Source organism: Cercospora kikuchii, assembly GCF_019650295.1.
Source record: "Cercospora kikuchii DNA, contig_00008, whole genome shotgun sequence".
Taxonomy (NCBI): Eukaryota; Fungi; Ascomycota; class Dothideomycetes; order Mycosphaerellales; family Mycosphaerellaceae; genus Cercospora; species Cercospora kikuchii.
In genome coordinates, this window is record NW_025408589.1 from 717,594 (window position 1) to 738,829 (window position 21,236).

General features: G+C 52.5%; 9 protein-coding genes across 10 annotated transcripts; 3 read left to right on the forward strand and 6 right to left on the reverse strand.

Moving 5' to 3' along the window:
• Window positions 1–65: 65 nt before the first annotated feature.
• On the reverse strand, window positions 66–3,342 carry CKM354_001147200 (uncharacterized protein; the record flags this gene model as incomplete). Its single annotated transcript, XM_044806962.1, has 2 exons — window positions 66–246; window positions 314–3,342. The coding sequence occupies 2 exons, from the start codon at window positions 3,340–3,342 to the stop codon at window positions 66–68; spliced, it is 3,210 nt and encodes a 1,069-aa protein (XP_044662897.1).
• A 1,453-nt stretch (window positions 3,343–4,795) lies between these two features.
• Window positions 4,796–5,491, forward strand: CKM354_001147300 (uncharacterized protein; the record flags this gene model as incomplete). The annotated part of the gene is made up of 1 exon (XM_044806963.1): window positions 4,796–5,491. One exon carries the CDS (start codon window positions 4,796–4,798, stop codon window positions 5,489–5,491), a length of 696 nt encoding a protein of 231 aa, XP_044662898.1.
• A 1,016-nt stretch (window positions 5,492–6,507) lies between these two features.
• On the reverse strand, window positions 6,508–7,242 carry CKM354_001147400 (uncharacterized protein; the record flags this gene model as incomplete). Of its 2 annotated transcripts, XM_044806965.1 has the most annotated exons (2): window positions 6,508–6,913; window positions 6,965–7,242. In XM_044806965.1, 2 exons carry the CDS (start codon window positions 7,240–7,242, stop codon window positions 6,508–6,510), a joined length of 684 nt encoding a protein of 227 aa, XP_044662900.1. The 2 variants fall into 2 exon arrangements, with proteins under 2 accessions (XP_044662900.1, XP_044662899.1); XM_044806964.1 differs by having other exon boundaries at window positions 6,508–7,242.
• Window positions 7,243–7,497: 255 nt separating this feature from the next.
• Window positions 7,498–8,212, reverse strand: CKM354_001147500 (uncharacterized protein; the record flags this gene model as incomplete). Its single annotated transcript, XM_044806966.1, has 2 exons — window positions 7,498–7,906; window positions 7,962–8,212. The coding sequence occupies 2 exons, from the start codon at window positions 8,210–8,212 to the stop codon at window positions 7,498–7,500; spliced, it is 660 nt and encodes a 219-aa protein (XP_044662901.1).
• Window positions 8,213–8,672: 460 nt separating this feature from the next.
• CKM354_001147600 (uncharacterized protein) lies at window positions 8,673–9,191 on the reverse strand (the record flags this gene model as incomplete). Its single annotated transcript, XM_044806967.1, has 2 exons — window positions 8,673–9,018; window positions 9,070–9,191. The coding sequence occupies 2 exons, from the start codon at window positions 9,189–9,191 to the stop codon at window positions 8,673–8,675; spliced, it is 468 nt and encodes a 155-aa protein (XP_044662902.1).
• A 3,420-nt stretch (window positions 9,192–12,611) lies between these two features.
• On the forward strand, window positions 12,612–13,413 carry CKM354_001147700 (uncharacterized protein; the record flags this gene model as incomplete). The annotated part of the gene is made up of 3 exons (XM_044806968.1): window positions 12,612–12,865; window positions 12,920–13,221; window positions 13,304–13,413. The coding sequence occupies 3 exons, from the start codon at window positions 12,612–12,614 to the stop codon at window positions 13,411–13,413; spliced, it is 666 nt and encodes a 221-aa protein (XP_044662903.1).
• Window positions 13,414–13,663: 250 nt separating this feature from the next.
• Window positions 13,664–15,008, reverse strand: CKM354_001147800 (uncharacterized protein; the record flags this gene model as incomplete). Its single annotated transcript, XM_044806969.1, has 2 exons — window positions 13,664–14,905; window positions 14,961–15,008. 2 exons carry the CDS (start codon window positions 15,006–15,008, stop codon window positions 13,664–13,666), a joined length of 1,290 nt encoding a protein of 429 aa, XP_044662904.1.
• Window positions 15,009–16,212: 1,204 nt separating this feature from the next.
• On the reverse strand, window positions 16,213–16,679 carry CKM354_001147900 (uncharacterized protein; the record flags this gene model as incomplete). Its single annotated transcript, XM_044806970.1, has 2 exons — window positions 16,213–16,406; window positions 16,592–16,679. The coding sequence occupies 2 exons, from the start codon at window positions 16,677–16,679 to the stop codon at window positions 16,213–16,215; spliced, it is 282 nt and encodes a 93-aa protein (XP_044662905.1).
• Window positions 16,680–19,156: 2,477 nt separating this feature from the next.
• Window positions 19,157–20,666, forward strand: CKM354_001148000 (uncharacterized protein; the record flags this gene model as incomplete). The annotated part of the gene is made up of 2 exons (XM_044806971.1): window positions 19,157–20,014; window positions 20,064–20,666. 2 exons carry the CDS (start codon window positions 19,157–19,159, stop codon window positions 20,664–20,666), a joined length of 1,461 nt encoding a protein of 486 aa, XP_044662906.1.
• Between the last annotated feature and the right edge of the window lie 570 nt (window positions 20,667–21,236).

Here is a 21,236-nt window from a genome sequence, read left to right on the forward strand (position 1 = left end):
CCGTCGCTAGATTTGATAGGGGTAAGCCAAGTCAGGTCGTTGGCGACTCTGAAAACCCCATATACTCAGGAATTGATCTTGGGCAGCGACCAATCTGGTATCACTTCTGAAAGCTCGTTCACGTCTGCGATTACCTGCTGCCAGTTATCAGGCTTCTTGGGAGCCTCCTGTATGGCGTTGGTAATATCAAGCACTCTGTCTGTCATCCACTGTATGGCGCGTTTTTTAATGAGCTCTGTCAAATCTCTGTAACAGATTATTAGCCATCCTGTGTAGTATTGTAGCGATTCTTCGTCGTCAGAAGCTGGCTTACCTGAAGAAGTCATCCCAAAGTTCTGGCAAGCCATCCGCACCTTGAGTATACTCTGCAATGAGTTCGAGCTGGGCCCGCACATCCTTAGCAGTCGATTGAAACTGCTCTGCCACCTCCTTCGAGCCAGATACGTATGTGTAGACCACACAAGATGCCTTGATCCATTTCAAGAACAATGCAGGATCACCACATATTTTTCGGTCTATCCATTCGTCTAGTGCCTGTTGGAATTTGTCCTTCAGCTGGGGCGCTGTACGGTCCCAGAGCGCAGCTTTGACTTGGTTGATCTCTTGGTTTGTCAGGACAAGGTGCTTGCGATTGAGAGTAGAACCCAAGGCATGGAAGACACGATTGTTGGGGGATCTGACGGCTTTTCCGCGAGCGTCACCGATTCCTGGTAGACCAAGATTTTCAAAAACGTTGGCATACCAATTCTTCTTGAACCACGACATTGGGATTCCAGTGATCAAAGTTCCTGTGCCAGGGACGACTGCTAACATTGGTTTACCGGACGGTAGAATCCCAGTTGTTACTGCTTTGATGAACTGTTGTATGGTTTGCAACTCGACAATGTGCTCAGTGGCAAATCCACTGATCAGGTCCCATTGCCTCAGCGAGCCCGTTCCGTCCTTCATATGAAGAGGCACCGGTATTTTGCGGACCTCAACATTCCCGCAATCACCCACTGCCTCGTAGTCGAAGGCCTGTGGAAAGACTTCGGCTCCCCGTACTCCTGCAAAGAGTTTGGATGAGATTGGATATGACATCGAGAAAATGGTAAGAGGTTGTCCAGGTTGAGTGGCATCTTCAATGGCATAGCTGCGCGGCTTGCCTCCGGCTTTGATGATCCAGTCAGGTGATGACAGAGACGGTGATCCAGTGTCGATGAATAGTTCTGATCGATCATCATCTCCTTCGTCAATTTGGTCGCCTTCATCCTCTAAGCCCCATGGAAGGCTGCTGTCATCGAAGAGACATGAGTCTGGATACACCTTGCACAGGTCAAACTTGCAGGTATACGGTAGATCTTTGCAGCCCTGATCGGTCCGAGAACAGGACAGAGTCAATCCCTTAAACAGCGATTCGGCATTATTGCCGACCAGTCCAGAATCTGGCTTCTGCCCTGAAATATAGCCTGACTTGCCATGAGCGGTGGAGCGCTGATCTGCAGAGTTACTGATCCGAATCGCATCACCAAGGCCAAAGGCAGAAAAATGTCGCTCCGCGCCATTGGCGTCCTGGATTTGGGCCAGCATCGAGCCAACTGATGTCGATACATTCCATGTGTGCTGACCAGAGTCTGTCGTAGCATCTGCCAGCACCCTGGTCTGTGCAGAGACTGATGCCCAGAATTGATCATTGAATGCCATGGGAACACCTCTTCTCCGATCTCCGAATGTCTTTGGATCGAGCACCTTGCGAGCCCCGACCATGGGCTGGAAGTCAACATGCAGTTCGCTGTCTCCACGGATTTCCCCGATCCAGCCTTCGAAAGGCACAGTTGGATCTAATTGTGCGACCGTTCCCGTCGAAGCATGATACTCCTCAGGCCATGCACGGATGATTGGATCAGGAGTGCGAAAGCGCATACTGGTGGTAAAGTTACCCTCCATATCAGTGTCGATCTGGATGCCTATGTCTGCCTTCAAAGCTGTCTCAATTACAGCGAGCCCGGAAGCTTCAAACTTATCGTCGTGTAGAGCAGGGAAAAGTACTGATCCAAAGACGCCTTGCTGACCAATACTGGTGATGTTTCCAGATATCGAGACATCCAGACGAATTTCTCCGTCCAGGTCTGCATGCATGAGAAGATGAGAATGATCAATGTCCGGATTTGGTGTCAGCCGGCCATAGACAGTGCTGGCTACCTTGACTGTGCTGGTCACATTTCCGTGGGCACGAATATGGATATACGCGCTCTGCCCAGCTCCGCAGTCTATCCTGCTGGATACCAGAGTCTGATTGAACTGGTGAGTCAAAGTCGTACCAATGTGGGGATGCGCAAGCCATTGGGCGAGTCTGCTCTGCCACTCGCTAACGTCGCTACTGACGAAGCGGGACTCGAGAAAGCGTGGAGCCAGACTAGAAGAGTTAACGACATCTTGCCAGTAACCTCCCGTGTTGTCGTAGTCTATTCGAAAGAATACGTCTCCGAGGTCTCTCTTCACTGATCCGAAGCCGATGTCGAATTCCAGCTCAAGAACGGTCTGATTGGCAATGCCTTGAAGACTGGTCGGCAAGCTTTGATTGCTTGACACGTAGATGCCACGAGCGACGGCATACTTATCAGCGTAGCAAGTGCTGGGAAGCTCGATGATTGTCTCAGCAACACCACCAACCATCAGACCATCGCAGTTTGAGTCCGCATCGTACCAATCAGAGGTACAAACGAAACGGGCTAGTCCTTCCTCAGTTGTGTCGCAGTCCAGAAAGACAAGGTCCGAATCAGAGCCATCTCGCTTGGTGTTCAGATTTGCGACCGCACTCTCGGGTCCTTCGAACACAATCCATCCAAACGGCGATTGCATTGGGTCCACTGATACGCCGTCGTTCTCAAGATCGCTGATCTTGAAATCGACATAATCAGTCGAGGACGTTCGGCCCTTCTCGGATGGAAATAGCCAATTCGGTGACACGGCTTCAAACGCGGGCTCGTGAGCATCCATTTGGCAGCACAAGGCCTTTTGTCGATGTCGGCTAGTGCATTCTGTCCCATCACCTCCATATCTGTCTCTCAGGAGCTCAAACTCATGAGCGTAGCAGAAGTTGTTGTCGAAGCAGTTCCCAGTGCCAACCCAGCGACAGGACTTGAATTTGGTCGGCGCTTTGCAGCAATAATCTCGGTCGACGATTTCTAGAACCTCATTCTTCTTGCCGCAACGTGGATCTGGAATGCTTGCCACGCTGATGTCACCATTATGACAGCCATTGTGGCAGTCACCGTAATAGCATTGCTGTTGGAGTTCAGTCCAGGGCCCAGCTTGGCAGCAAAAGATCTTTGATCCTGCTTCACATCGCTTCAGAGGCATGGTGCTGTTGTAGCCCCTCCAAATGGCGATTGGAGTAGAGAAACCTCACCTGCGTCGAGGTTAGATGTGTGCGTCCTAGTCTATCGAGTCCGCGCACTGTCTTACCTTCATGACATTGGCCATTACAGGTGTGCCCGTCGGCCTCCTGCCCACGCCATATGCAGCTCTTCGGCGAGCGGGTTACTGGACAGCACAGTGGATCACCATAATTCAGATTGAGAGGATCGCATCCTGAGAGCCATCCAGCGAAGGTCTCACCTTCAGGACATCGTTTTATGCTGAGGTCATCCATGTTGATGCAACGACTGCCTTCATTGAGACGACAACCATGAGGCTGTTGGGCTAACTGGCGAGGCTCCAGGGTAGTAAGAATATCGACACTGTCATTGATCGTCGGTTGAATTGGCAAATACGGCGTTTCGGCCAGAAATTGTGTCGTGAGAATGCCATTGATTCGGCTCTTCGATTGTGGTAGCGTCCCCTGCAGTGTTAGACATGTCAGCACACCAAGTATGATCGTAGCTGCAACCATTGGATAATGATAGCGCATTGTGAAGCCCATCTTGATGCCGTGAAGATACTGATCGCATGCGTTGTAAGTCTTTGTTGCCTGTTCAGGATTCCGTTCAGAAGTGTGTTGGCAAAAGCATTGGAGGATGGTTGGTGTTTTTGAGGCTTTGATGCATGTCTGCTGTGTGAATGGGACTCCATGGTAGCCATTATCGTTTTTGCATGTGGATATTGAGCGGCGTTACACATGCTTATCATGTGAAGGTTACCTATAGGTAAATGTTACACAGACGTGCACGCCAAGCCTCGCATGTGAAGCACGAAGATATTGGACGTGCTCGACTGAACAACTTTGTCTGCAACACCCGAACACACATACACACACATCGCAGCTCGCAATTGCCGAAGGAAAGGCATTGAGAGATGCTGTTTCGCAACCTCACGCAGCTGTGCTGTGTTGCTTTAGGCATCACAGCGGCGGCACAACGCCTCTGGAATGCGGCTCCGATCAGATATGAGGGTGTCAGCAACCAGTGCGAAGCTGCTCTCAATAATGAGGTTGCATGTCCCCTCATGCTCAAAAACTTTACAGATCTCCCAGAACTGCTCGAAATGAATCAACTCGAAGTCCTCTGCACCGACAGTTGCATGATGTCGCTCCAGACCTTACGAAAGGACATTCGAGAAGCTTGCACGCAGGTCAAGGACATCATGGTCGAGGCCTCAACGGCCTATCCTGCAACTCATCTGGTAGACAAGTATATCCAGACGGTCACGAAGTCGTGCTTGAGAGATGTGTGCGTTAATCAAGGTCGCATTCTCGGAGCTGAACTGACTCGAGAGTAGTACTACAGGCGAGTACTGTCACACTTTATTTAAGGCCTGGAGCGAAACGGATACCTGGTCGCAAGATCATGAGTGCTCACAGTGCGTCCTCGATCTCATGCGCACGAACCTTGAACTGCCATTCCAGTACACACCAGCTGCGGCGCAAGAGTACCTTGACACCGGCTTGCGCTGTGGAATGGAGCTCCCGTCAATCGAGATTCCCGCCGCTTATGCACTGAACGCAACTGCGAAAGTCCCTCTGGCCGACAACAAGGTGAAGACACCTCTATCTTGCGACAGGCCGTACATTGTTGGATCCGGTGATACTTGCCGTTCCATTGCGGAATCTCAACAGGTCTCAACGCTCGGCCTCATACAAGCAAACAACCTCGATTCCTCGTGTGCGCCCTTGCCACCAGTCGGCGGAAAACTTTGTCTACCCAGTAAGTGCCGTGTATACGTTGTACAGGAGGGCGACAACTGCTTCGATATCGTCACGAAGAACGGAGTAAAGGCCAGTCTGAGTCTCAAAGCCTGGAACCCAGTCATCAACAAGAAGTGCAACAACTTCGCGGACCTTGTGGACACCGCCATCTGCGTTTCTGAGCCCGGACAGCCTCTCCCGAGCTTCGGAGATGCTCGAACGAAGCAAAAGTTAGTTCAGCCAGATATGAACGCACCGATGGGCACACGAGAGCGCAGACTTGCGATGGAGCTGTTTGCAAAGGATTTCCGCGAGCGAATCCTGCGGGAAGATCAAGAAGTTGCCAGAGCTCGGGAACAGAACGAGGCACCAGATGTGGCTGAGTAGCTTATGGCAATTCATTGATGCAGAGAGCAGAAAATTTTCCGCACGTGTGACACCGCTTGCGTACGAAGGGTCCGCATTCGTTGTTGGGGCGACGTACGCAGGTAGGCGATAAGGCAGAGTATTGGGCCGTGCAGACTGGAGCTACATTCTGTCCTTCCTTGCACAGCTCAATTCGAGCAAGCAGTATTGAGCACTATCGCGACCAGTGCATAGCAGCACGTCTTCTTTCGTTGTCCAATGTTCTCAAACTCTCATGCTAGGCTTCTGTTTTGCCACAAGCTCATATTATTGCAGAGTCTCACTGCGAGCACCCATCGGAGATGTCGAGAACCCGCTTCTTCGAAGGCATTGTGTTTGCCAGGCTACGCCACTTTTCTTGCGCGTTCTCTCGTTCTTCGCCGAAGCCCGCTAAAGTGCTATCCGGTGTAGCAGAGATGGGGCTCTACGAATTCTCAAGTCCGGCTATTGTGGGATTCGATACAATTGCAGGCAATTGCTAGGCTACATAGTCGTGGACAGGCTCGATGGATGGCCAGTAGGATCCGGTGGATGGTCGATGGTTGTGGGCGCAGACCTGTGACCGCGAAGAAGGAAGGGGTGTGATCGGAAGCGCCAAGCCTAGAACCTACGTGACGCGACCTCACCGCTTCCACAACCGGCAGCTGTGTCGAAACACTTCCCCATCAATTGGCATTAGCGTTAGGTACAGGTATAGAAAACGGCCCTAAACGGAGCAATACACGAGGAATCGACGCAGCATAACTTCGAGAGGGCCACACTTACCCCATATCGCATGCAAGGACTCAATTTTGCAATTTGCTTCGTTTGGACATGGAATTACGCTGAGAGCAGGGAGTCTTACAACAATCCCGCATCATCAGCAATTACCGTAGTCTGATTCGTGCTACTTGAGGTCGAGAAAAGGTTCCTGGCTCGTACTCACTCGCCCAGTCTTCATGGTCTCCGGAGCACTGAGCATCGTCAAGCTCCTCCTATCTGTACAACGATCGGCCACCTCAATACTCAGACAACGCTGGTGGCCGCACGTACATTCGATCCCAGCCACTAGCGTAGCAGAGCACAGCATACGTGCGCGGAATCAACAAACGAGCTGCTGCCTTCACCCATCCCACATCATAACTCCTGCAACCCTCGATCGGATCATAGCCGTCGTCATCTGAGTTGAGCAGAGCTCGAGCTGCCTCATCGGGTTCATCCTCTGAGTCGTACTGGTACGTCTCCTCGGTGTATTGAATATCCAATATCTTGACATAGGCACGAAGCGGGGTTCTGTAGAACCCAACCCTTGGATCCTCCCCTTCAAGCACGGACTCGACCACTTCTTCATCGGCGTAAATGCAGGCGTTGTACTTAGTGACGGTGTTTATGCCACCTACGCTCTCGACCCAGGCATTGAAGATTCTACTGCAAGTCAGCCTTGTTTGCTGGAGGCCAATGCTCATCAATACTTGCGCTCGAACGTCGTGTTTCGAAGCATCTTTCAATTCAGCCTCGTTGTCCCGGATGTCCAACTCGAAGACGGCTTTGACTGCCTCGGCAGCCTGTGGATTGCTTTCGCCCTCTAGTCCGGACCCCATGTATTCTTTCAAGCGCTCGATAAACTGTTCCCAGCGCGCGTTGTCGCCATAAGTGACTCGAAAAACGACGTAACCTACTTTGCCATCGCGGTGATCCGGGAGTGATTCCAGGATGTATTCCGCATCTGTCGGCATGCGATTGCGCGAATACATCGTCAAAGTCGTCTGAGATGCCTACATGAGCATGCGTCGGTAGGTCTTGAGCCGAGAGGACGTATCGCGTCGTTGGAAGTTGTCAAGCAAGATGAATGAGCGCGGCGGACACGATTTTGTCCAAAGCTGTTGGCACGTCCGCAGCTGGCAATTTGTTTGCTGCCTGCGCGTGCTCTTCACTTCTATTGTCACACGGTCGGAGCTCGAAGTTCCGCGACTGTTCCCTCTTCAAAACACAAAATCACAGGCTGGCCATTATCCGCTCCTCACAGCAGGAGGGCGAACGTAGTATGCGTACCAGCCACCATCACTCAAGCAATAATAGGCACGGCTGACGAGATTCGACGCAGCGACCTTCATCCACCCAACGTTCCAACGACGACATCCGTCGATAGCTTCGTAGCCCTCATCCCCACTATTCTCTCTTGCGCGCTCACCATCATCTGGTATCTCCTCCTCATCGAACTGGTAGACTTGCTCTTCATACCAAGCGTCCAGAACTTTGACCCAAGCAGTAGCGTCAATGTTGATGTACTCGGCTCCGGACTTAGGATCCGGACCATCCAGGACAGACTGGATGACTTCCGCATCGACATAGATGCAATTGGTGTTCATCGTCACCTTGGAGGTGCCATTTGTCCTGTCGACCCATTCGTTGAAATCGCTATGTCGCTCGAGTCAGCTTCGCATTCGACAGACATCGTGTAGCCAGCACTCACCAACGTATAACCGACATGCTTGCGCCATCAAATCTTTCCTTGTTATATCTTACGTCCCACTCGAAGCGATCTATGATCAGCTCCCCATCTTCTGCTTTACTCAAGCAACAGAGCACCCAGTCAGTTAGGCGTTGCATGAATCGAGTCCATTGCGCGTCATCTTCATAGCTGCAGCGGTACACAATCCAGCAGATCTTGCCATTCGGATGAAGTTCAAGCGTGTCGTAGAGTGCCTTTGCTTCCGACTCCATTTCGTTCAGGCGGCGTGAGCGATCGCGATAGCGCACCCGCTTAGAAACGCACTTTCTCGATGATGGCTGCGTGGATGTCGATGTTTTGGTCTGAGTGCGAAATCGAAGCTTTGTGCTTGAGTGTGGGAAAGTGTTCGTGCGTGACAGGTAAGTGAATAGGTCGTGGAACTGGCCCACTTTTGCAAGACTCTGCTTTCTAATAGTAATCGAGACGCATTGCTGCTAAAGAAAATCACGACACCACTGATCCTCTGATTTTGAGAGCCGCTGCTTTGGTCATTGTCGATTTGCACCCCCTCTCCCGATGGTGGGAGCACATCCGATCAATCTTTCTCACCGGCGTGACCGGTCATCTCCAACTACTCAACTCAGGCGAAGTCAATGGCAGTACCACTTGATCGCTCCAGCAACCACAGATCGCAACAGAGCTGATGCTTCTGACCTGCAGTTGACCCTGAGCTTAGTCCTCTCTGACCTTCGGTGGTCTGCAGTACTCGACGTCCCAGCTCCGGTTCATGAGAACCCGGTACGCGCTGGGAAACAGATTACGGAAGGACTGCCTCATCCAGCCAAGACCCCAGGCCGTACAGCTGTCGACAGCCTCCCATTCATCCTCATCTTCCTCTGGCCTATGTTCCACGTGCTCGCCGTTGATGAGCTTGACGTATTGACAAGATCCGTCGTCGTCCCGTGAGTAAGCATCTTGCATCACAGAATCAAGGACCTCCTTGTCCACCATAATGCACAAGCGATACTTTGGCATCGTAGAATCACCTGCAACCGACTGTGCCCACTGATAGAAAATCCTACAGTCAAATTAGTGCTGATGAGCGCCGTGGGAGTGAGATGGCGCTTACCGACGAACTTCACCAACAGAAGCCCCGTCAAGTGTAGATTTGTCGTCTCGCATGTCGTACGCGAACACGTCCTTGAGCAGTTTGTCCCGACCGCTCAGCATTCCTTCCATGCCGCCGTCCATAGAAATGGCACGTAAGGTGGAGTTCGTCAGGTATCTGACAAATATTTCCCATCTGCGATCGTCGCCATAGTAAGTGCGAAAGACGACGAAGCCGACCTTCCCGTCTCAATGCTCGCCGATTCTCTCGAAGATAGCGCTACCGTCGCTGAGCGGGTCGTAAGCGCTCATGTTGATGCTCGAGGATTGATCTTGGTGGCGGCGATGTTGTTGAAGCGGAGAAAGATGGCAGGCGCGGCGGAAAGCAGTGCTTATGTCAAGGCAGCAAACTTTTTGGATGTGGACTCATCGATGTAACGGCTTCCGCGCCTTCACTTCTCACGTCGGAGTGCTGACTAGTCCCTCGCCATATTTCTCATTTCAACAAGCCTGTTCGGGCTCACTTGGGCAGAAATGCTCCACGGCGTCAGCATCCACTTGGTAACACGACCCCACTCGTATGGCTTTTCAGCTGTTGCAAGAGCACCGGGGCAGGTATTGGACTATTAACTGAAAACTCAATCCTGGTTGCGATGCCATGTTCGCGCTCGCACACGCAGACCAAAGGGCCGAGAATGAAGCTCCGAAAACACTAACGACAGACTCAACGCCGGTAGGTACTGAGGAGAGGGGATATCAGAGCCTGATCTTAGTCCACGGCGCCTGCAACTTCGAGGCCAATAGTACATTCGAGTTTCTGTTAAGCGTGATAGACGTGCGCTGCAATAGGCATGATCGAATGCAGTAGGGATTTCCGCAGTTCTCCGTGCGCACGTCGTCTCGCTGAGCCGTTCTCAGCAGAATGGTGCTGCTGAAGTCGAAAGTGCGGTCTACATTGTGTGGGGATCCTGGGCACAAGTAGCGTAGTTCATTGAACATTGCTACCTTATTTACACCTACCTGCCACTGGGAATCGATGTCTTTCTCGAGCTCATTCTTCATAGACCAATTGAAGCTGCCATGCAACACCAAAAGATCCTTACGAGTCCGAGAAGTACGCAGAAGCTCAGCTGCTGCGAATAGTGGCATTTCTGTACACCACATCCTGCACCCCAGGGGCTGAAGACCAAGTCGGCAACAGTATGACTGTTTCATCTCCTGCAACTGTCGATTGTCAACCACGATTCTTCGCAGCAATATCTTCAGACATTTTTCGGTTCCCGGAAATTGACCAGGACGCTGCAAGGCACAATCCTGTGAGCAGGTGCCGCCAAACGTTGCACAGCGTCTTGTGCATCACTTTTCTCCGTGCTGACTGCATTGACAGACGAGACAATATCTCTGACACTGCAAAACACATCATGAGGTTCACCGCATATGTCCAGCTTAGCGATTTTCGGAAAAGGTTTCGCCGTTTGAACAGCCCTACAGAACTCAACCTGTATGCATGTCTCGGGCAGGCCAGCGTATGGAAGAGCGTTGGAGAGTTTCATGCGTCGTCTTTGCGGTATGACACGATTCAAGAGACTATTCGCTTAAACTGTCTTATAGCCGGTACTGGTGCTCATAATGGCGGCTTGGGCGGCCGCAGGCTGACAAACAGAGAAGATGTTGAGAAGGGGTAGTGCAGAAGGCATCCTGGAGATGTTGTGTGAACATGTCTCACATGGAACAGCGGTAGAGACACCGGCGGCCTGGGCGCGGCCAGCATCGAGAAGTTCGGCGCCGCGTGATGAGCGTTCACTTGAAGCGGTATGTTTCGCAAGCGTGATGGTTTTCGTGGCGGTGATCTAGGCATCGACACGTGGCTGTCGGTCGTCTATCCTCCAGTAGAGATGGCACCATTTGGAGAGTTTCGATCGGCGGAGTTCATCAACATTGGCACTGGGCTCTGTGGAACATTGGGTTTTGGCTCGCTCTTTTGTTCTGATCATTCGATGGGCTGCTGGCGTTAGGAGGAGATGTTCTCTTCGGCCGAGGTGAGTGGTGTGTTCCGCTTCACGGCCTCGATGGCATCTGCTGTGTTCGCAAGAATGAGGGGAAACGCCTCTCTCCGCATCTCGAGTTGTGGTGTAGAGTGATCTTGAGAAGAACGACAGGCCTCGGTGCGACGTGCCCAGTCCTGCCTCGATCGGCCGCAGCACGTGGCTTGCCAAGGAAGTCGCAAGCGAAGCGCCCTGTAAGGCAAGCGCGGACAAGGTTCGGGACCACCTGTTGGCACTGGCACCACCGTTTCACCTCCTGCAAACCATCTGCACCTCGTCTGCAGGTCCGCACGACACTCGCCTGCTCTCGCCAACGAACGCCAGTCCCGCTGCGAATTTTGCGGTGAGAAGAGCTTCCAGTCGGACCGCCATCGCGCGCGCCAATAGGCATTCCCGCCCGACTGGCACTGAACGCGCCTCCGCTGTCGGGAGTGGTGAGTTGCGTAAGGTTCTCTCGTTTCAAACAGACACTAGCAGTGACGGCTCCTGCTAGGCGAACACGCATCCAGCCGCTGGGGAGCCGCCGCGGTCTAGAAACATGCGCTGTCCACAAGTGAAATTTCTGGCGCTGGGAATCATCGCGACGACACTGACGCTGGGTGCTCCAGTTGCCGCCTGTCCGCGCCCTGCCCGATGTCGAGCCAGATGGTATGCGCCCACTTGCCGCGCGCTGACTGGAAGAATTTCGCGTGAAATGACGAAGGAGACGCGCCCAAATTTTGATTGATTGCGTTGACAGGTGCGTTCATTTTCTTCCGGCGGCCTCGACCCGACTCTACGACCTCATAGTGCTCCGCCTTTTGCTGTTGTTGAGTTCCGCCATGGCTTGGGGGCAGTTAGCCGGGCTGATCAGCCTGATCCACCGCATGTGCGCTCCCACGGCTTTCTCCAGCCCTGCAGCCGAAAAGTGACAACTTCTCTGAGCAACACTACCCGGTCCTCTTACTCCATGAGGCAGGCGGCGTACGGCAAGTGCTGCTCTGCCGTCGCGGCTGGACTCACTCTCCTGCACCTCACGCCTCGCTCGGTCTTGCCCTTCGATTTCACGATCCATCCCTATGCGGCGACGGCCACTTGCGCCTGCCCGTCACAACGCTGCGATTTGTGATTGCTGCGATTTTGCGCTCCACTTGGTCGAGCAGGCCGCGCAAGCCCAGTACCTCCCCATTCACCACCCATTACTCAAATTTCCCTATGTGATCAATTCCGAAGCATTGGCATTGTTCGCAGATCCAGACCTGTGCGTCACCTACGCCCGACCCGGACAGCCTAGGATCCATTGATCGATTGTTTGGCGTTTGGCGCTTAGCCTGTCCCTGGCAGTGAGTGAGTGGGACCTCCTCCTCCTCACTCATGCACATGCATATGCAAACGCCGAATTATAAGATGTTGAGCCTCGCTCCCATCTGAACGCCTCTCATTCACACGTCCTTCATTTCTCTCCTGCACTGACCTCTTGAAGTCCCTCCCTACCGCACCACACAACAGTCTGCCGGCCAGCTACCCTCATCAATCCAAGATGCAATTCCTCGCTGTTGCCGCGGTGTTGACCACCGCTGTGTCTGCTCTGCCAGCACTCGTCGAGCGCCAACAGACATACGAAGCCCCGACTTACGAAGGCGAGACCTACGGAGGCCTCAACTACTCCGCTCGCGCCGTCCTCCACCACAACCTCCACCGCTCAAACCACTCTGCCGTCAATGTCACCTGGGACGATGACCTCGCCTCCAGCGCCAAGAAGGTTGCCGACCTCTGCATTTTCGAGCACAAGATGTGAGTCTCCCATTTCGATGGCATTTCATCCAATCAACAACTGACACCGCCTAGGGACGTCGATGGCGGCAACTACGGCCAGAACTTGGCCGCCGGTGTCCCAGCAGACAACATCACCTCCGTCATCACCGACCTCTGGTACGGCGGCGAAGTCTCCCTCTACCCAGCCTGGGGCCGCAACCCATCTCAATCCGAAATGTCCAACTTCGTCCAATGGGGCCACTTCACGCAACTCGTCTGGAAGAACACGACCATCATCGGCTGCGCAACGACCGACTGCTCCAGCCAGGGTGGTGTTGCCAGCACTGGCGGTAACGTGGAACCCTACCTGACCGTCTGCCATTACAAGGGTCCTGGTAAGTTGTTTTTGTACCCCGCTCTTCTGTCGAAAGATTTTGTGTTTTGTGAACAGCCGACTGATTTTGATTCTCCATATAGGCAATTACGCCGGCCAGTATGACGAGCAAGTCGGTGAATCTCTGGGGAATGCCACGATCGCCTGGAATGACTTCCTCGACCTGGACATTGACATCAACCTCTCCAAGTAGAGCGGAGCTGGTCCTTCCGAAAAGCCTGTTCATTCATTCATTTTTCTCTTCTTCTGCATACCCACTAGAGTGCTGCTGTCGCGGTACCAGATTACATAGAACTTGACGTTCTGTGATTAGAAAGCTTCAGAAACAGATATCTTGCGAGAACGAGATTTTATGATACCCATGAAGCAAGCATTAGAGAGCGAAGATAGAGTTTAGAAAGTTGCTCATTGAACCAAAAAAGTTTTGCACTCGATTCATTTTCTCACCTTTCTTTCCTCTTTTCCGCCCAATCTTTTACAACTTCATCATAATCACATTGGAACAACCAACCTCGATCCTCATCCACTCGAATTTTCCCATCTTTCATCAATTTCTGCCTCTCGGCTTCCGGCAGGCGATTCACATTATTCGTATTCGTCGTCCAGTCGTAGATGGCATCAATCCGGTCTTGTCGTGTCTTTTGCCAGAATTCCAAGGCTTTCAATAATCCTTCGCCAGCGGAGGCTTCCTCTTTCGCCTCTTTTGCAGCTTGTTCGAGGATCAAGACGAGAGAATACGCGTCTTCTAAAGCTTGATTCACGCCTTGTCCACTACTCGGCGGTAAAGCATGTGCTCCATCTCCTACAAGAATTATCCTCCCAGATTTTGTGCTGTACCAATTTTCCATTTTTGGCATTTTCATAAAGGGCCAGATGTATAATGTTTCTTTGTACTGTTCTACTGCGTCGATGATCTTTTGCGCCAAAGGGCCATGTTCGTTGTAGCCTTTTTTGTAAAAGTCTAGGAGGCGGGACTTGTCGTTTTGGAGGGATTCGAGGTCGGAGCGAGAGAGTTCTTGATCGTGTTGGGTTTGGAGGCCGACCATGATTTGGGGGGAGGGGTTGGATGGAGGGTCTTCGGCGATCCAGAAAATGGAGGCGGGTTTGCCTTGGAGGGTTGCGTTGCGGGGGAAGTCTGGAGAAGGCCAGGAGACGGAGGACCAGGGGATGTGGGCGAGGATGCCGAGGAGGCCGGTGTAGGTTGGCTGCGTTGATGGGGAGAGGTGAGTGCGGAGGGTGCTGTAGATTCCGTCCGAGCCGATGAGGAGGGAGGTTTGATGGGTGTCATCGTTGATGAGGAATTCTATGCCGTCGGAGGAGGATTCGGAGACGATGCCATTGAATTTGGAGTCGTAGTGGATGGGAATGTTGCGTTCTTTCAGCATCAGACGCATCTCATCGAGGAGGAGGCCGCGCCATATTCGGTGGTTCCAGTAGCCATGCACTTCCGGGCCTCCCCAAGGGATATCTTTGGTAACCTCGCCCTTCTCGTTGAGGAATATGAGACTTGTTGTGACATAGCAGCGATCTTTAACGCGTTCAAGGACTCCGAGCCGGTCGAGGATGCGGAGACCGTTGGGTGTGAGGATTACGCCCGAGGGGTTCACGCCAGATACTTCTGATCGGCTTTCGTAGATGGTGACGGGGATGTCTCTGGCGGAGAGTGCGAGGCCGAGTGCGCAGCCCTGGGTCTGTGGTGAGCAAACGAGGTGTCAGTCGCTGAGAGGTCGGGAGACGAACTCCGAGGCCTGCGCCAATAATGGCCACGCTGTCGAGGTATCCTGCCATGTCAATATGAACTGGAGTCAGAGCTCAAGATGTTCTGCTCGTTGCAGCCGAGTCGCTGAGTCCTTGTGAACGAAATGCTGTTTAGTCCCCTACCTCTGTGAGCGATGTTGGTGGTCTAGGTAGGTAGGGAGGGAAGCATGTTGCCCCGCTCTGCTGATTCGCAATGCCGTTGGCCCATCACAGATCGACACTGACGTGTAGCGCTTTCGTGAACATCGTCGAAGCAGTTGAGTCTGCACACTTCATATTGTTGATCAGACGCAAAAGCTGTGATAACCTGAGAGGAAGCAAGGAACCATCGACGTGCCGACAAGGATCACGGTCACGAGATGATGTGTGAGCTTGGCATTCTGGGCACTGCACTCTTCCAGAACAGCCGACGTCTCTCCACTTCTGCTTTCAACATTCTGGCGTTCGAGGCTGTATTGAGCGACAACACAGGATCGCAGCACGACGATCGCGCGTACGAGTCTCGGCAAGTTATGTTGCCGTCTGGAAACAGGTCTTCGGCCATGACTAGCCAAGCATTCTTGGTCTCCCGCGGAAATATGCTCCAGGCATGCTGGTTTTGCGAATGAGCATGGAAGTTATGCCCAGAGAAGTGTGACGGAAATGGAAGTACTTTGTACTGTACAATAGAGCCAATTTGCGCGAGGAGTCTACCAGATGGCTCAAAGTCTTTGCACTGGCTCATGATGTCCGCCAATCAGAATTTCGCCCTCAATGATGCTCGAGAACTCGATTCAGCCAAGCCCAAAATGCCCCAGAGCAATGCGAGCTTCCGTCGATTTTTTTTTGAGATCTGCGCAGGCCGACCGCGACATACTCACAGATCCTGTTGGTTCCACATCGAAGTGGAGAAGACTCATGCCTTGGTCTCAGATAAACAAGCCTCGAGGTACGGCTGTAGTCAATCTTAGGGTCAGCATCCGAACCGTTCACTCTGTTGAAACACTGTCATACTACCTGCCACGACACAAGTCTGTAAGAGCCACTATAACGCCTCAACAACGAGACATTACAGTCAAGACACTCATCAAACAAATCTCATCCATTCCTCAATCTATTCTCAACCAGTTCCACTCTATCAACATCCAATCCAAAATTCCCTTCTTCGAGACCAGCTCTCAGAGAGGCGCCCATCGACCCATATTCTGCTTGCCTAATACCTCCCTCTCACCAGCTTTCGCACGGAACGACGCATTTATGGAGAGAAGTCCAAAGCGCCTGGGTTAGGTACCTTGATACCCTGCGCGCCCGAAATCGCACCCTTGATCGGAGTCGTCTTTCCAAGATCAAGAACTTTGTCTCCCAAGCCGCCGATGACGGTCTTTGCAGCTTTGATGGCACCTCCGAACCGGCCTTGTGGCAATGCGTCGCGGGCGTAGATTTGGCCGTCTGTGTCAAAGAGGTCGTATTAGTGGTTGAAAGACACTCTCATTTTAAGGTGTACTATTGAAAAGGCGACAGAGGGAAGGGTTGATGATTTGTCGCGTCTGTTCTGTTCTGTTTGTTGCTTTTTCTTTTTCCGTTTTTGGGGAGATCTATCTAATCCTTTGTGGGTACTGATGTCCTCTGCTCACCTTTACCAATCACATAGAAATCCTGAACTGGTGCAGCAGCTGCGAATGCGGCCAGCGCGGTGATGATGACGGCGAATGAGCACTTCATTTTTGTTGTTGTTGGAGGATATGAATTAGGAGGATGACTTGACGGTGGGTTGTTTTGGATGAAGATGTTGAAAAGAAGACTCGAACCGGCGAGCTTGAGAGAAGATGAGATTGCTTGATGATGGTGGAAGCTGTTGGCAAAGGCGATGGGAACGAGTTCTTATACTGCTTGCTCCTTCATTCTCGTGCTGGAATGGGCGTCGATACTCCGTCCTCCGTCTGGGACGAATACTGATCATGTTACGATTCTCCGTCTTGGCCATTCTGGTGGTGGACTGGTGCTGCCAAGATTCCCCATTTAGAGGAATGGTATGTCGGTGCTCCAGCTTGCTTCTGGCGAAACTACTGATCCGTATTGCGATTTGCCGGTCGTCGTGGCTATAGCAAAGCTCCTGGTGGTGGTGCCAAGGTTCTCATGCCGGGATGATTTTCGATATGCCATCAAAGTGCTGACAGTACTAATGCTTATGTCACGATTCGCCGTCTTGACTACAGCGTGAGTCCAGGCAGACGCACTGAGATCGTCCATTCCGAGGAACGGTACCTCGATTGAACATTCTAGATCTGACGAAACTTCTCAGAGTTGTTCTGCGATTCTCCACCTTGGCTATGGCGAAGCTGTCTGGTAGTCGTGCCAAGATCCCAATCCTGGAATGAATCTTCACAACCCATCAAGGTTGTGATGGCAATATTACTGCTAATGCTTTCGATTCTCCGTCTTGGCTAACGATTAGACTCTTGTCAGCTGCGCTAAGATTCCGATTGTAGAGGGATGTACCTTGCTGTGCCCTCGATGATCTGCATCTTGAAGTCGCAAAGCTGCTTCGATACTCGATCTCGATTTTGACGGGACTGCTGGGTTATGTTGCGCTTCGTCATGCTAGCTGTAGCAAGGCTCCTGACGGTCGAACCAAGATTCACCTCCTCATGCTGTAACATCCTCCTACGCCTCATGTCTGTCCTGAGCGACCTCACGGATCTACCGGATCAGACTACAGTTTCTCCGCCTTGGCTATAGCAAAGTCTGGCGCTGATGCCAAGATTCCTGGGACGTCTGTCTTAGGTCTGACATGAGTATGAGGCTATGTCACGTACGATTCTCCGCTTTGCGGACGTATCAAGATTCCCCATTTAGAGTTCGACATTTGTCTTCGCTTCATTCTTGTGGAGTAATCAAATAGCTTCGAAAAGAAAAAATGTGGTATGTCAGGGGTTGAAGCGGGTGCCCTAGGGCTGTAGGTGAAGGCGGATGTACGCGGAAGGTGAAGTGAGATCGGCAGCGGCTGACCTTTTCTCCGAAAGAGGTTGAAGAGGCAGTTCGGCACATTGGGACTCTGGCACTGCCTCAATGAGGCATGTACATGACGCACTCCCAATACATATCAACGTATGAGCGCCAGTCGTGCGCCCACGAGGGAGCAGGTGATTTGCTTAAAGCGGTGGCGGATGAGGCGTGGTCGGACTGCCAAGCTACCACTTCAATGGAGTGCACTGTATCCAAAGATCTGCAACCATGTGGCTGAGCCTCAGGCCTGAAAGGTTGTGTTTTGCGAAGCATCGCCGTGCAGCGAGGGTCGATGCCAGGGTGCCTCTCCGAAGTGAATATCTGCTCGAAGGAGAATCGGAAGGCATACGCATCGTGAGAGCCCCAGGGTTGGCGTACTTGCAAGTGTGCAGCACGTTTCATGCTTACAATTCCTGTACAGTACATCTTTCCCCTAGTCAGCAAGTACAGACATGTTGCCTTTGATGGGCTTCAGGTAGTGCGAGCCCACGCGGTTCTTGTGACTGGGATGCTGTGCGTCGGATGTACTCGGGCGGGGAGGTGACAATTCTTCCCGTAGAATTATTGCTGCCCCGACGTCAAGGCGAACAAGACGTTCATGCATTGAAGGTTATTGATTCCAGCCCTGTGTACGCATATGGCACTTCGAGCAAAAGCATTGGCGGCGAGCGAGAGAAAAGCGAGAGTCTTGCAGAAGATAGCGTTGTAAGCAGCTGACAATGGCTAGTAGCCATCAGATCTCGTAAGGCAGGTAGTGCTCGTTCATTGAATTCGGCTTGACCGACGAAGGTCAGGTTGAATTCACGACAGGAAGAGTCAGCCAGCCTTCTCCTTTGTGTTGGTTTCATCAAGCATATCGCTGCAACGAGCATGATCAAAGCGGACGGCGGGCGATGTGCTGCAGAGTGAGCTTAGTGGTGTCGACAAGAGATGTTCACGATGGCAACTGTGTTGAGTGCTGTGAATGAGAAGAGCAGGCAGAGTGCGGAGAAGGAAGCAGGCGCCGGGATTGACTCCGCCAAATGAGGCTGATCTGTGCCCGGGATCCTCACGAGCTAAACGAAGGTCATCAGGACCCTTTCTTGAGGCGTCCATCATCACCACCTCTCCAACTGAATCACAGTACTTTCCTCCTGCAGGAAATGCCGCTCCGACGACACACGCGGTAGACTCATCACCTCGCCGCCGCCACCATGCGCGCTCTCGTCTCCCTCCTCCCCTTCGCCGCCGCCGTGCTGGCAGGCATCCGCTACCCTTCTGGTCTCGTCGTGCAGATCCTCTCCGGCCCCGAGTCTTGTGATCGTCCGACTCGCTCGAAAGATACCGTCTCCGTCCACTACAGAGGGACACTACAGTCCAACGGCAAGCTCTTTGATGAGAGCTACAAACGTGGCGAGCCATTTGAATTCACCCTGGGAGTCGGTCAGGTTATCGAAGGATGGGACCAGGGCTTGTTGGACATGTGTCCGGGGCAGAAGAGGAGGCTGACGATACCGCCTGAGCTGGGCTACGGACAGCGTGGCGCTGGTAATGATATTCCACCTGGGGCGACATTGGTCTTTGAGACGGAGCTGTTGAAGATTGTCAAAGAAGGCCCGTCCGAAGAGCCAACAGATATGCCTGGTGGAGAGTACGTTCCTGACGCTGAGCTTGAAGACACGAAGCCAGAGACATCAGCTCAAAATCAGAGCAGTCATGCTGAGCCTCAGACCTCAGACAAGGCACCCACAGATGGGCCAGAGCCGCAAGCGGAGTGTAACCTGCTAGGCAAGTTCGCGCTTTTCGTGCAAGGCGCCCTGGGTCTGTTGGCTGTGCTTACCTTGGTCTACAAACGATGGCGAGAAGAAAGCAAGCGGCCTTGGAAGATTTTCCTCTTCGATGTGAGCAAACAGCTGTTGGGTTCCATGCTTGTGCACGTCATCAACTTGGCCATGAGCATGTTTGGAAGCGTGGACGTGGCCAACGCAGCAGCTACTGTTGCTACACATAGTGCAGCTGATGAGAGGAAACCTAACCCGTGCTCCTACTATCTCCTGAATCTGGGCATCGACGTGAGTACATGGTGATCATTCGAAGCTGCACGTACTGACCCTGCTATAGACCACCATCGGTGTCCCCGTACTCTACGTAATCCTCAAAGTGCTGCACGCTGCCTTCCTCCGCACCCCGCTGGCCAATCCGCCCGAATCGATCAAATCCGGCCACTACGACAGTCCCCCCAAGATCACCTGGTACTTCAAACAACTCTTCATCTACTGCATCGGCCTCTCCTTTATGAAACTTTTTGTGTTCTTCCTCTTTATGGCAATGCCCTTCCTACCTTGGATCGGCGACTGGGCTCTTCGCTGGACAGAAGGCAACGAAGCCCTCCAGATCGTCTTCGCTATGTTCTTGTTCCCGCTCGCTATGAATGCCGTGCAGTACTGGATCATTGATAACTTCATCATGGACAAGAAGCAGAGTGGCGAGAACGAGCAGAAGTACTCTCGTGTCGGTGATGATGGCAGCGGCGACTATGATGGGGATGAAAGAAGAAGAATGATGGGAGGCGAGGATGACGAGGATGATGATCTCGATGAGCTGGGCCGAGCAAAGACTCCTGAGGTCCAGGTTGCGAACCATGGGCCTTTGAAGGAGGTGCAGCCTACGCCTATGGACGGAAGTAGTGGAGAAGGGAGTCGGCGTAGCTCCCCGCCACGGTGATAAGATGGTTGATTTGAATAGAATATTCTCATCGGGTGGCGCAATTTGGTATGGTGCTCTGAGGCGCAACAGCACTGTTGGAGTTCTCGAATGTGTATACTGTAGATATCTACGACAGCGATATTTGGATCTTCAGGCCCTCGGGCGCTTCCTACTCCACAGACCGGCCTTAACAGGATACCATTCGCGTTCTCGGCCTTCAACGATCGACAAGTCGTTCCACAGTACGACATAGAACCTATGCTTTTGAGTTTGCGACCAGGATCCGCGGTCAAGTCTCGCGACGCGTAGAGCGCGTCTGCAAGGATGGTGAGTTCTGGTGCCTAAATGTTAGGGGTATATCATTCAAGACTGAGGCGACTCCGCTTTGAAAGGACACCCAAAGCTTTCCATGCCCACTGCTGGGGACCGTAAGACATGGCGGCGGTTGAGGCAGGAATGTCTTGATCATTCAGATCATTGGGCCTCCTGACTCGGCCATTCTGGAGCGATGTGGACATATCGAGTCTTGGAACATTGAGCAAGCGCGAATACAACGCGCGCCTGTGGTGTTGCATCAATTCCAGCGCC